At 52.4% G+C, this 13,001-nt stretch overlaps 1 protein-coding gene across 1 annotated transcript in view; it reads left to right on the forward strand.

The window, feature by feature from the left end:
* Positions 1 to 4,751: 4,751 nt before the first annotated feature.
* Positions 4,752 to 13,001, forward strand: part of slc41a2b (solute carrier family 41 member 2b) — a 30,434-nt gene continuing 22,184 nt past the window's right edge. Inside the window, exons 1-5 of the mRNA XM_015351903.2 lie at positions 4,752 to 5,258; positions 5,945 to 6,052; positions 6,932 to 7,003; positions 7,855 to 7,999; positions 8,924 to 9,070. Coding sequence (XP_015207389.2) covers positions 4,752 to 5,258; positions 5,945 to 6,052; positions 6,932 to 7,003; positions 7,855 to 7,999; positions 8,924 to 9,070 — 979 coding nt within the window. The remainder of the gene's footprint in view (positions 5,259 to 5,944; positions 6,053 to 6,931; positions 7,004 to 7,854; positions 8,000 to 8,923; positions 9,071 to 13,001) is intronic.

The raw sequence follows: 13,001 nt of genomic DNA on the forward strand, positions 1-13,001 counted from the left end.
GTAAGGAGGGCAGAATTTGAAGAGCGGAGGTTGCGAGGTGGGGAGTAGGGCGATAAAAGTTCAGACAGGTATTGAGGTGCCAAGCCATGTAAAGCCTTGTAGGTGAGCATGAGGATTTTAAAGTCTACGCGGAATTTGACCGGAAGCCAGTGCAAGGACTCGAGGATAGGAGTAATGTGAACACTTGTACTAGACCTGGTCAGGATTCTGGCTGCTGAATTTTGGACATACTGCAGCTTGTTCAGAGTAGATTTAGATACACCAGGGAGCAGAGCATTGCAGTAGTCAATTCGGGAGAATACAAATATGTTGATCAGCTTTTCAGCCACAGTTAATGATAGCATAGGGCGTAGTCTTGCGATATTTCTAAGGTGAAAAAAAGATGTTTTGACAGTATGCTGTACATGTGGGTCGAATGTTAAGCCAGAATCGAATATAACCCCAAGGTTTTTCAATTTTGATTGGAGCTCAAGTACAGAGCCATCTACAGACAGGGTTACAGGACTGGCTTTACGAAGTTGATGGGGGGTACCAATAAGCATGACCTCAGTCTTGTCACAGTTAAGATGAAGGAAGGAATAATAATAATAAACTTTATTTTATATAGCGCCTTTAAAGGTGGCTTCTCAAAGCGCTTATATAGTACAAAGCACTAATATATACAAAGGAACAAGTAATTGGGTTTATTATCGGAACCGAAAAGACGATCACGATCGAGGAAAAAAAAGAACTATCGCGAAAGCTTAAGTAAGATTAAACTTAAAAAATATTGTAAAATATATTTTACAGTATAGTGTTCCCGTCACTATACTGGGGCATTAGGAGCCACATAGACAGCAGGGTGAGCGCCTCCTACTGGCCCCACTAACACGTCTTCCATCCAAAAGTTTTTTATTTGTTTAAAGAATCAGACAAACTCAATTCGACTTTATTGTCATTAAACATACACAGGTGCATAGTATTAGGAAAAGTGTTTCTCATTAGTCACCCAGGTGCATTATATAAATAGGACAGAAGATAAGACAATAGACAGCAACACAATAGCAATAACATAACATAACATAACATAACATAACATAACATAACACCAAACTCTTGGTACTAAATGCACACACTTTTATTTGATTTGACATTGTCATGTCTAAATACGAAAATTGTGCAAAACACCTTTAAGGCCACATTTGAGCGTCCCAATAATTCGATCACTCACTTTTACGCAGGAAATCCACCCTAGCAGGGCTGTGATCAGGGCATAGAAAAAACAAACAAACACGGGCTCCATCCGTCAGATCAGAATTCTGGCCATCACAGAGGACAGTCACCACCCCGGGCATGAGCTCTTCACCCCACTGCCCTCAGGCAAGAGATATAAGAGCATACGGACACTGACCACTAGATTCTTCAACAGCTTCTATCCACAAGCAGTGAGACTGGTGAACACATTTAGCCATCCCCCTCGGACCACACCTACACCATCACCATCTACCTCTTTATGATTTCTTATCTATCGCAGATCTCCAGTCATTGTTTACACGTCTGTATTGTTTACATTCAATCTGTCTACATGTTTACTTGCACATTGTCTATTGTTTGTTTGTACATTGTCTTGATGCACTGTTTGCACTTTGTTTTGTTTTTTACACTTGTTTTACAATCGAGAGACTTCTGTAAGTAAGAATTCCATTGTACCAGTACCAGTTACATATGGCAATACAGTTCAAGTTCAAGTTCAGGGTTTTTAAAATGACACCTGTGTTAAATTGTTAAACACCTTGACCCATCCTGGCAAAAACCACAGAAGCACAGACAGCATCGGCAGCGCCTTTCTGCGTTTCTGTCTATTGTCGCTCAGTACGGGCGGACAGCAGGCAGTGCCTGTTCCGGAGCGCACGTCACTGCTCTTTTAAGAATGCAGCTTTCATATAATGGCAATGACAATGAGCTACCATTGAACACTCAGCAGATCAGTCTGGCGCTCCGTGGAGCAGCTGATGGACCTCAGTCCCAGAGCAATTTAAAACCGTGCCCCTCCTCGGGGCGCCCGGTACCCCGACAGCCCTCCTGCCGCGCGCTGAAGCGGGGCGCCCGGCCTGCCTCGCGCCCGCGCCTGCCCCCCCCCTAGCGCAGCCGCGTGCCCGGGCACGCTCCCGCGCACGCGTCCTGCCGTCTGCGCGCGCGTCCCGCGAGCGCCGCTCGGCCGGAGGGGAGGGGACCGCAGGGCAGGACAGGGAGCCGCCCCGCACTCGGTCTGCGTTTGCAGGAGGCTACCGGTCGGGAAGCGCTTATCGTCCGAGGGGGCTCGGGAGTGCAACACAGGGCGGTGTTTACGAGCCCAGCGCCTCCCACGGCTGCGAGCCGGATGCGAGAGGAGGGGGAGGAGACGGACGCGATCGGCACCCGAACTGGCTGCACAAGTTTGCACGCCAGCCATCGCCGGAGCCACCTCGCCGGGCCGTTCCCGAGCGCCGTGAGTAGATCTCATGATGTTATTGCGCCCCGCTCACCCATTTAGAGTCAGGCGGAAAAAGGGGCAGGCGTCGCGGATACGTGTGGCGGAGTATTGCCTGTCGGGGCAGCAGTTACCCGATGTCAGCGGAGTCCCACTGGCGCGTCTCCAAACTCGGAGTCGGCCAGCAGCGCCTGGAAACGCTCGGGGCTCCGCTGTGTGTGCCGGGACCCTCTCACTGCCCGGCGTCACGGCCCCCTGCTCCCCGGCTGGCCCGGCGGATCACACACCCAGGTGTTGGTCGTCGTCGTCGCTACTCCTTTCGAAATAAGTTGGTTTCGTACTTGGTTTCAATACTCTACAGACCCTCCGTCACTCTGGTGATTAAATTAGCAGCACACAGACCATCCCGATAAAAAAAAACCCAACATAAGCGACATACACACTCTACTGCTAACTGTTAAGCAATGTAAAACTGGAATTGACTCACAACCCCGCCCCACAATGCAAGTGCATTTATTTATTTTTATTGCGTCTAATGGAGCCGATCTCCGAGTTTCACTTCTGTGAATCTCCAGTATCAGATCGGGAACATGCGGGAGACGCTGTAAAGATATCGGCCCATCCGGCTTGACAGAAGCCAGGGTATCGGGCTGGGAAGCTTGTGCCACCCTCCCGCACCTCTTTGGCTAAAGTAGCCCTTTCTTGAAAGGCTTCTGGCCGGGCAGCTCTGCTGTGACCGGGAGAACGTGTCTGGCGTGTCTGGCGGTGTGCTTCCTCATAGAGGGGATTCCCGAGGCGCAGCGCCAGTAACTCCAGAAGCCAGGTGTACCCGATGGCTCGCAGCGCTTGTCGACACGTTACATTTGTTTGCTCTTTCGCCCAAATACTTTCAATGCGTTTCCAGCTGTAACAGCACCTGCGCTGTTCACATTTCTGACTAGGGACATTCTTGCTTGGAAAACGGTGTCATTTCTGTCTTTTTAAACTGTGAAGAGGGTCGATGCTGAGCTAGCCTCACGCTTTTCCGTGTGATTAGAATGCGTCCGAGTTCTTGCACATTGATCATTGAGCCCACTGTTTGCTGCTGCTTCCTGGTGTTCGCATCGCCGCGTTTAATTGATCGGAGCTGTTCGGGAAACCCAGAGCGGCTTTTTAATAGACATGTCATCCTCTTGACAGAAGTAAAAAGAAAGACAAATATGACCCCGGGATATTGACTCAGTAAAACCAAGAATAGAGCCTGCCCGCGCAGTAAAGGTGGTGACATGAAGACGGTCTTTGCCAGAGCTCTGGAGAGGCCCGGCGGCGCAGTAGTGGGTGTGGGCAGCGGGTTCCACAGGCATGATGCTGTACAGGAGGCCCAGCTCTTATAAGATCACTTTATTGGTCAGATACAGTTTCTTGCATTAGGAATTTGTCTTTTCGCAGACCCCAGCCTGCTCTCCATGAGACACACAGACAGGGAGAGAAGCTGGGGGTCAGAGCGCAGGGTCAGCAGTTTATGCCCCTGGAGCAGCTGGGGTGAAGGGCCTTGCTCAGGGGCCCAGTGGAGGAGGATTCCTCTGCCGGCCGCAGGATATGAACTGGCGATCTTCCAGCCACAGACGCAGATCCCGAGCCACCGAGCCCCCGCTCCGGCCCTAATCTGACACCAGCGGCTTCGGGCTGTTTGCCGAGGTGCCTGGTGTTCGGCAGGTTTCTCTCCGTGTCGACGCCGGTCTCGGCCGCCGGGAATTTGAAACAACCTGCGTTTCCAAGCTTTCTACCGGCAGATGTGGGGGGTCAAGAGAAAGGTGTTTTTTGGTTTCTCCGGTGTCGTTTGAATCGAGACCCTGAGGCGGAGCCCGGTCGGAGCGCATACCTGACCCGTGTCTCTGCCTCCGACTGCAGGGATACCGGCTCCCTGTCTGGCAAGGGACCTGCTTCCCGCCGGCGTCGTTCCTGAGGTCCAGCAAAACGAGACGAAGCCGGAAGGCGCCTGGGGTTCGAGCGCAGGTGAGCGGGCCAGCTTCCCGGCTCCGGGGCCCGTGGGCCTGCACCCCTCCCCGCCGGGAGTGCCGGCCGTCCGCTCTTCCCGCGAGGTTGCCGGAGCGCCAGCGGGTCACGCGGGGACTTCCTCCAAACCTCCCGACTTCCCTGGCCCCGGGCCGTCCCGGACCTGTGAACAAAGGGAGCCGTGTCCGAGGCGGACAAAGCAAGCGCTCAGGCGCCACAAACCCCCTCTCGCTCCCCTGTCATTCCAGTTCCCCGGAGATGAGCGGCCCTTCGCCCGCGCGGGCGGGGCGCTGACCGGGGGCCGCGGATGGCGGCCCACGCGCTGAGCTCCCCGGGCCCCGGCCTGGCGGCGCGAGCGGGCAGCCGGGGCGGCTGGGCGCTGTCCCTCAAGCCCTTCCAGTCGGAGAAGATCACCTCCCTGCTGCACACCATGGTGCCCACGGGCCTGGGCAAGCTGCAGGACGAGCGGCTGGCGCTGGCCGACGCGGGCAAGCCGGACGGGCTCCCGAACGGCTTCCGGGCCGACCCGCCGCACGCCGAGAGCCGCCGGCACCCGGAGCGCGGGCGCAGGGCGTCGGCGCACTCGGAGCACGGGGACCGCTGCTACTCCGAGACGGACGCCATGCTGCCCGAGGGCCGGCTGTCGGGAGAGGAGGAGGAGGAGGAGCAGGAGGAGGAGGAGCTGAGGGAGCAGGAGGCGGCCAGGAGGATGCCCAAGGAGTCCCCCCTAGCCATGGCCCTGCAGATCCTGCTGCCCTTCCTCCTGGCGGGGTTCGGCACGGTGTCGGCCGGGATGGTGCTGGACATCGTGCAGGTGCCTGAGCTCGTGGGCCGGGAGGGGAGAGACGGCGTGTCCGCGGTCCTGCTTTTCATTACGGGGGGGGGTGATGCTCGAACCTCGTCTCCGCGAGGAACTGTAATTGGCCCCTGTTAAGAGTCGGAAAGTGAACCAGTTAATTATGGGGCTCGTGCCTAAATCCCCTCTGCCGCAGGGCACATGGTCACAGCCGCAGCTCTGCCGCTGAGAGGAAGCGGCGCAGGGCTGGCGTCTGCTTGCATGCGGTCCTGTGCCGTTTGCACGGGTGCAGGGAATGTAGCAGCTGGGTGCTAGTGTGAGGCAGAACCTCAGCCTGCTGAGCCATTTTCCTGTCCAAGAGCCTGCAGTTGGACGCTATTATAACCGTATACTGTGCCTTTAGAAGCCTGTTTGCCTTTTCCCTGTGTCATCTTGAAAAGCACAGGTGAGGTGGCTTAGGGGCTGTGTACACAGGACCTTTACAGTGTGTTCTTCTTAGTGCGCGTTTTCTGAAAATAAAAAATCCGGCTCCTGTTCAATGTTATAAAACTCCTATAACTCCTAATTCGGTCTCCCGAAAGATTCGGCACTTCTTGCTCCTCCTTCCTGTTGAAGACCGCAGGCGCTCGCCGGCCGTGTCAGTGGGGGTTTATGGGGCCTGCGCCCCACCGCCTTGACGTCTCCCACCCGACTCTCTCCGACAGCACTGGGAGGCCTTCAAGAACGTCACCGAAATCTTCATCCTGGTTCCGGCGCTCCTGGGGCTGAAGGGGAATCTGGAGATGACGCTGGCATCCAGGCTGTCCACTGCGGTAAGCACAGATCGCTCCTCGAGCTCCGGTCCCGGGACCCTGGGCTCAGAGGGGGCCAGGTGCTCGCGGGGGCCGGTGTACGATGAGCAGGAGCTTCACCCCGGACCCCCGCGCCTCTTGTTTACCGCATGACATCAGCTGTCCCAGAACCACCCTCTCGCCCTGGGGCTGTAATAACACTCTGCAGGAGGGCAGTAAGTGGTGCTTAAGGGACATTCCTGTAGTGCGTCTTACCCATTTCTGTTTCAGCTGTGTCATTAAAATGTTTTTTTTTATAGAAGAGAAGCTTACGTGTGGTGTCGTCTCGTCTTGCCTTAATAACTGTTTCTGTGTTTAAAATCTGCTCTGAACCCGAATGGTCCAGAATCGCGCCCGGACCTGTACTGACGAGACTCATAGAACCCAAGAAGAAGACAAATCACTGAATACCAAACTAGCTGGGTCTCGTCACCTTTTTAAACTTTCTTATCTTCTTATGACACTTATCCTTGTTTTTTTTCCCCCCAATTTTGTCTAAACTCAGGATTCGCAATTGGAGAGAATTCAGCTGTTTAACTGGGCACTTCGTTAATCCATCAGAAATGTTTCTGGATTCTTTTCTCAGCTATTAATGACCGTTAAATCCGTTAAATCCCAGTCTAGGATGTGGCACAATCTGTGCTCATCTATAATTATAATTATTATTACTCTATAATTATAATTAATGATACTTTCAGCATTAATCAGTTATTTGGCTGAGAGGACTGGAGGTCTTGTACTCTCCAAGCAGCTGCAGATGACAGGATAATGACAGTATTGGCGTATTAAGAGCAGCCCTTTCAGATTCCTAGAAGTGTGTGACTGGTGAAATAATACAAAGCTGTCTTTTTTCCTTGGCAGGTGAATGTGGGAAAAATGGACTCTCCTATAGAGAAGTGGAATCTTATTATTGGGAATCTTGCCCTGAAGCAGGTAGTTATTCTTGCTTGTGCGTTTGGTATAGGTTTATGCTACACAGTTCTGGGGCACCTCACTTGTTTTTTTTAGCAATTTGTCTAAAGTCTAATGCTTTTATTAAAGGTATAAGAGCAGTGTCTCATCTGGGATTTGTAGCCTCAAACTTCCAGCTATGGGCCCAAGCCTGACAGCTCCTCCACACTGCTATCTTTACTGCTTAGGGTTCCTAACCAGTCGCAGAGAGATCCCACTAACAGACCTCCGTGACACACAGCACACCCAGCTTGAGTTACGACATTACAGCACCGACGAGTTCTCCATCAGCTCTGCCAAACCCGTCTCCCCTGTTCCCTCAGACGTGTGCGTCCTTGCTTTCTGGAGCTGCGCCGATCTCATGAGTTAAAGAACTGTGGGTATGCTAGGACCTGTGATGAAATGATCTGACGTTATCGGACTGGAGAGAGTCTGAGTGACCTGTCAGTCCAGTGTCGGCCACAGTCGGACCCTTCGGCAGTACAGGATGGCCCCGTTGATAGCGCACTGGCATGTGTTGGAGGTGAACTGAGCTGCAGTCATTGGACCACACGAGCTGCGTGGAGCCAGTCCCGCCTCTCATTTCAGCTGTCCTGAAGTTCTGATTAATCAGGCTAGAAGCCAGATCAGCAGCGTTTTACTAGATCCAAGCAGGAGGGAATTGAAAGGTACCCCCCCAGACCTACAGCACCCCAACTCTTGAGCCCTGCAGGTGCGCCCCGCTCCGGTCTGGTCGTCGTCGGGCAGACAGCCCCGGGCCCGGGAGGGCGGAGCTCGGCGGCGGCCGGACGAGCCCGTCTGGACTGACGCGCTGTGGGGGCGTGTGCTTGCAGGTGCAGGCGACGGTGGTGGGGTTCCTGGCGGCTGTGGCGGCCGTGGTCCTGGGCTGGATCCCCGAGGGCAAGTTCCAGCTGAGCCACGCCGTGCTGCTGTGCTCCAGCAGCGTGGCCACCGCCTTCATCGCCTCGCTGCTGCAAGGTAGGGCTCGCTTGTGATAGCAGCACCTCAGCAGCCGGTCCTTCGCATGAGACGTTGAACCGAGGTCCTGGCTCTCAGTGGTCATTAAAGATCCCCGGGTACTTCTCGATAAGAGCAGAGAGTTATCCCAGTGTCCAGGCCAAATTTCCCCCCTTGGCCTTTACTGTGGCCTCCAAATTGTCCCCCGTATGATTGGCCTGCACTTGCCCTGCGATGGACTGGCGCCCCCTCCAGGGTGAACCCTGCCTTGTGCTCGTTGTTGCCCGGTAGGCTCCGGCTTCCCGCGACGCCGTATGGTATAAAGCGGTTTGGCAAATGACAGGACTTTCAGCAGGTTTGCCAACAGCTCCCAGCCTGATCTCATCAGAGTTTAGGAGCTCAGCAAGGCTGGACCTGGGCCCTACTGGGATGAGAGACCTCAAGGAAAACCAGGTTGCTGCTGTGGACCAGTAAGTGGTACTGTTCCCTCTGCACCAGAATTTTCAAACCAGTGCCCCAGTGTGGGTGGGTTCTCACTGCTTGGTCATTAAAGACACCGAGACGCTACAAGTTCTTTTTGAACCTGGTCTAAGGTACAACCTGGTCTCACTGAGATTCTCCTGGAATGCATGTCCTCAGTCCTCCTGACCTGCTGGGCAGGGGGCCGCTGGTGCACAAAGACCCCCCAGGAAGGGTTGCACTTCAGTGGTGAGGAAATGGGTCCCTCCGGTATGTGAAGTGCTCTGGGAACCTTGGGGGTGAAAAGCTCTAAATGGAAGAATTTAATACTTAATCCCAGAAGCAGGACTGGCGGAGTCCTTTCCCTGTTTTTCCGTGTCTGGCCTGAGGGCCACGTCCTTCTGAGAGCAGGGAGCCCAGTGGGAGGGGGTCCTGCTGAAGAGGCCAGGCTTGATGAGACTGCGCGTGTTTCCCGTCTCTCCTCAGGTATCATCATGGTTGGCGTGATCGTGGGCTCCAAGAAGACGGGGATCAACCCCGACAATGTTGCCACCCCGATCGCGGCCAGCTTTGGGGATCTCATCACTCTGGCCATTTTGGCATGGATCAGCCAGGGCCTTTACAACTGCCTCGGTGAGTGACCAGCGCGTCCAGCTCTCACGGCTCCTCAGAGGTGTATCACAGCCGTGGCAGAGTTTATACCTCGTCTTCGGTTATTTCCGGCACTTCTGTGTTCAAGGCTGCTGGGGCGGTGGGCTGTGCTCTCATTCGGTTTCTGTGAGGCAGCGTGGTATCGGATCTCTCACAGCCCTCCTGTTGCCAGTCATGACCCAGCTGACTGCGTTTCATGGCCATCGACGGCTCGGGTTGAAACGCCAATCCAAATGGATTTTCTGTGGAACCGATTCCTGGATAAGACTGTCATGCGGTACAGAAGATGAGTCACAAGGCATAATTTCACAGTGATGCTCTCTTGAGAGTTGAACGGCCGGTACCCCGAAAGCACTGATAATGTGGAGGTGGATAAGAAAATGGAAACACCTGGATAAATGAAGGACGTCAAGTATATTAAGGCCTTCCACACTGGCGTGACTCCTGCATTAATTAAAAAATATCCCAACTTGCTTAGAGTCATGTGCAGAAATGCTGGACAGGTCTGTGCGCTGATAGTTATGGGTAGCAGAGACTTTAAAAGAAGAGTTGATAGTTTGAATTTGATGTCACCACTGACTTCCAAAAGAAAGATGTGAGTCATCAGCATAGTGGTATGTAAAACAGGCAAGCAGCTGCATATCAGCTGAATGCAAATTTCACCTGGGGCACGAGCAGGCAGTGCCTTTGACTCCCATTATCAGGCTGCAGTGCACAGACCGCTCTCTCTGCAAGTCCAGTGGGGCAGAGAGCGCAGGCTGTGAACCGAGCAGTGGAGGAGTGTGATGTGGCCACCATGTTCCAGACAAACACCCACCAACCTGAAGACCGCTCTGGCCCTACAGCAAGGTGTTCTGGTGGTTCGGTAATGCTCTGTGGCCCATTTTCCAGGTATGGTGTGGGTGCAGTTCAATGCCCTTACAAGACAAGGTCTGTGTCACCACTAATTGGAAAATATTGATCATTTTCACCTCCGGTTGGGGGGGGGGTGTCTTCCTGTCCGCACAGCAGGTGTGGCCTCCCAGTGCTTTCATGAGCACAGCACTGATGTTATCTACTCGTCTGGAGTAACGCCTGGGATTTTCCACATTCATCAGCTAGGCATGAGCTGATTTGCTTTCTCATGGCAGAATGGTGCCAGTTTTCTCTTGCAGGCGCTGGGGGAACCTGTGCCCCAGTATGTACAGGCTGAACCGGCCTCACATGGTGTCGCAGCGCCTTGATGCGTGACTTTGTTTTTTTTTATTCTTTTATTCTTGTTCACAACCTGTACATTCCCAGTAGAAACAGAAAATGCCCACATTTTGTTGCACCTCAGGATGCAGTGCTTTCTGAACAGGACGGACACACGGACTTGTAGAAGTCCTGCCATCTCTCTCCGTGGCTGAAGACCGCAGATTGCATTAAATATTTGAGTGAGCAGAGGGGTGGGGATGCTAGCCTGCTGTGATGAGCTCGCGTGGCTGATGGTTTCAGAAGGTGATCTTGGCTTCAGACATGTTGAATGACCATGGTGGTTAACGTAGACCTCTGCAATTGCTTGCTATTAACTACCAAAGGACTAGATGGGCCTGTGGCCCTTCTCATTTATTACCTTTCCTGCAATCAGTTGCAATAGCTGTGATCGAAAAGACAATGAATGTAATTCAGGGTCAGTCAGAAAGGAAGCATGTGAGAGCACAGGAATGACTTAGTGTGAGTGCACAAAGCACTGAGTGCAGGACACAGTGTCTTTCTGCAGAAGACCGTTCGGAGTGTCGTTTATCCAACGTGATCTTTCCAGAAATGGCTGTACAAATGAGTCTGAGGTTTCCTGACCACCAAATGAGGAAGAAAGGCTTAACTGCCTCTTCTTGTGTTCAGCCCATACGTTATGGTCTTCTCTCTGAATCACTGAATCAGTGTGATGACAAGCATGGATGTGCACTAGTGGTCACTCTTATGGCTGCCAGGTCTTTACGGCTTGTCTCTGAGACTCCGCTACAGAGGAGAGGTGGAGAGGCCGCAGCTTGGTCAGCACTGTGCAGAGCCTGTGGAGGTGTGGGAAATAACCTCTGACGTCTCTCAGCACCTGTAGCGTTTTCATCTTCCTGACAGAGGCTCGTGTGCTTCAGAAAGGGTGAAGCGCAGGTTGCACGCTCTGTATAGCTGTCTGATTAGCACCAGCAGTCAGTGTGCCTCAGTCAGCTCAGCTCTAATGGTCGGTACATTCACAGGAAATACACATGCATACTCGTTAAAAAGATTTAGTTTGAGGCTCAGCCTCATTCAAATATGTTTGTAATTCTGAATTTAGAATACACTGTGCCAAATGAGGTCACGACAAATTAATGTAAAAAAAAACCCTATAATCCCAGACTGTATTAACTTGAAATCGGTGATCCGTGCACAGGGAATAGGTCTGTATTAAAAGTCTCAGGAGCTGTGTTTATTGAAGCTGGCCAGTAGTATTGTAGTTGTCACTGCAGTGTCGGGCCACCAGGTGGCAGTGTGACTTCAGAAAATCGCCCTGCTGGCACTGTTAACTCTGAACACCTGAATGACTGTAAGCTCAACACACTGAGCAGCCACAGCAGGAAAGTAATTGAAGAATCCACAGGCCATTACGTTCTTCATTGTTCCAAATTGTGCCATCATAACAGAAGCATTTTAATCTGATGTTGGTGTGGGCAGCATCATGAAATCAGACAATTCTTCAAAGAGAGCTGCTTTCCGAATGTCCCGGTGTAAGTCATTGGACAGATTCAGGTGCTGTCAGGCTGTGTCTGCAGTTTATCTCCTGGGGCCCCGAGGAAAGATTTTGCCAGGACAGCAGGTGATTACTGCTGGTCTGGAGTTCAAGTCATCCTGGGCACCTTTGTGCGGAATTTGCATTTGTTCTTCCTATGTTTTTGTGAGGGATTTCTCTTTTTCTTGCAACTTCCAACAGCATACTGACTTCATTTATTGGTTTCTCTAAAATCTTGTGTGTGCGCCCTGTGACGGGCTGGTGTCCTGTCCAGGGTGTGTCCTACCCCGTCCCCTGTGACGGGCTGGTGTCCTGTCCAGGGTGTGTCCTGCCCTGTGCCCTGTGACGGGCTGGTGTCCTGTCCAGGGTGTGTCCTGCCCTGTGCCCTGTGACGGGCTGGTGTCCTGTCCAGGGTGTGTCCTGCCCTGTGCCCTGTGACGGGCTGGTGTCCTGTCCAGGGTGTGTCCTGCCTTGTGCCCTGAGCCTGCGGGGTCAGGCTGTGTATTAGTATCGTTCTTGTGTGTGTGTGTCCTGCGAAGGACTGGTGTCCCGTCCAGTGAGTCATGCCTTGATCTCCATGCTTCCAGAAGAGGCTCCAGATACCACACTCTAACATACAGTTGAAAGTATAGAATTTAAATTAAATTATTATTTTTTTCTTTAATAGCTAATTGAACTCATAAGATTTGGTTGGAATATTGGGTAGGAATTTGGTCAGCTAGTTACAAACAGTTGTTGCTGCTCTGGAATTGGTTCAGAGAAGAGAAACCAGGAGCATTTTAGGACTTGAAGGAGTGTCCTACACTGACAGGCTGAAGGAACTGAACCGTTTTATTCTTGGATCATGAGATCGAATTATTAAGAATCTTCAAAAGCCTCCTCACATTTTCATCCTGGATTATACCAGACTTCTGTAGCTTTATTTGTAGCTTTTTAGCCTAGCCTATGGGGTAAAATAAAAGCATAGCAGCCCGACTAAAAAAACAAACCCTGAGAAAACAGTTAGGATATTTGTGCACAGAACCGCACTGAGCTTCAGGAGAAGCAGAGTTCACAACACAAGGAAGGGAGGGGGTAATGACAAAGGCACACAGAACAGTCTTACTTGCCAGTCCCTCGTGACGGTTTCCTCAGTCCCCCATGTCCCTCAGCTGTCCAGCAAAGACAATCTGTGAACTCTACTCA

Source organism: Lepisosteus oculatus, chromosome 7, assembly GCF_040954835.1.
Source record: "Lepisosteus oculatus isolate fLepOcu1 chromosome 7, fLepOcu1.hap2, whole genome shotgun sequence".
In the NCBI taxonomy this organism is placed as follows: Eukaryota; Metazoa; Chordata; class Actinopteri; order Semionotiformes; family Lepisosteidae; genus Lepisosteus; species Lepisosteus oculatus.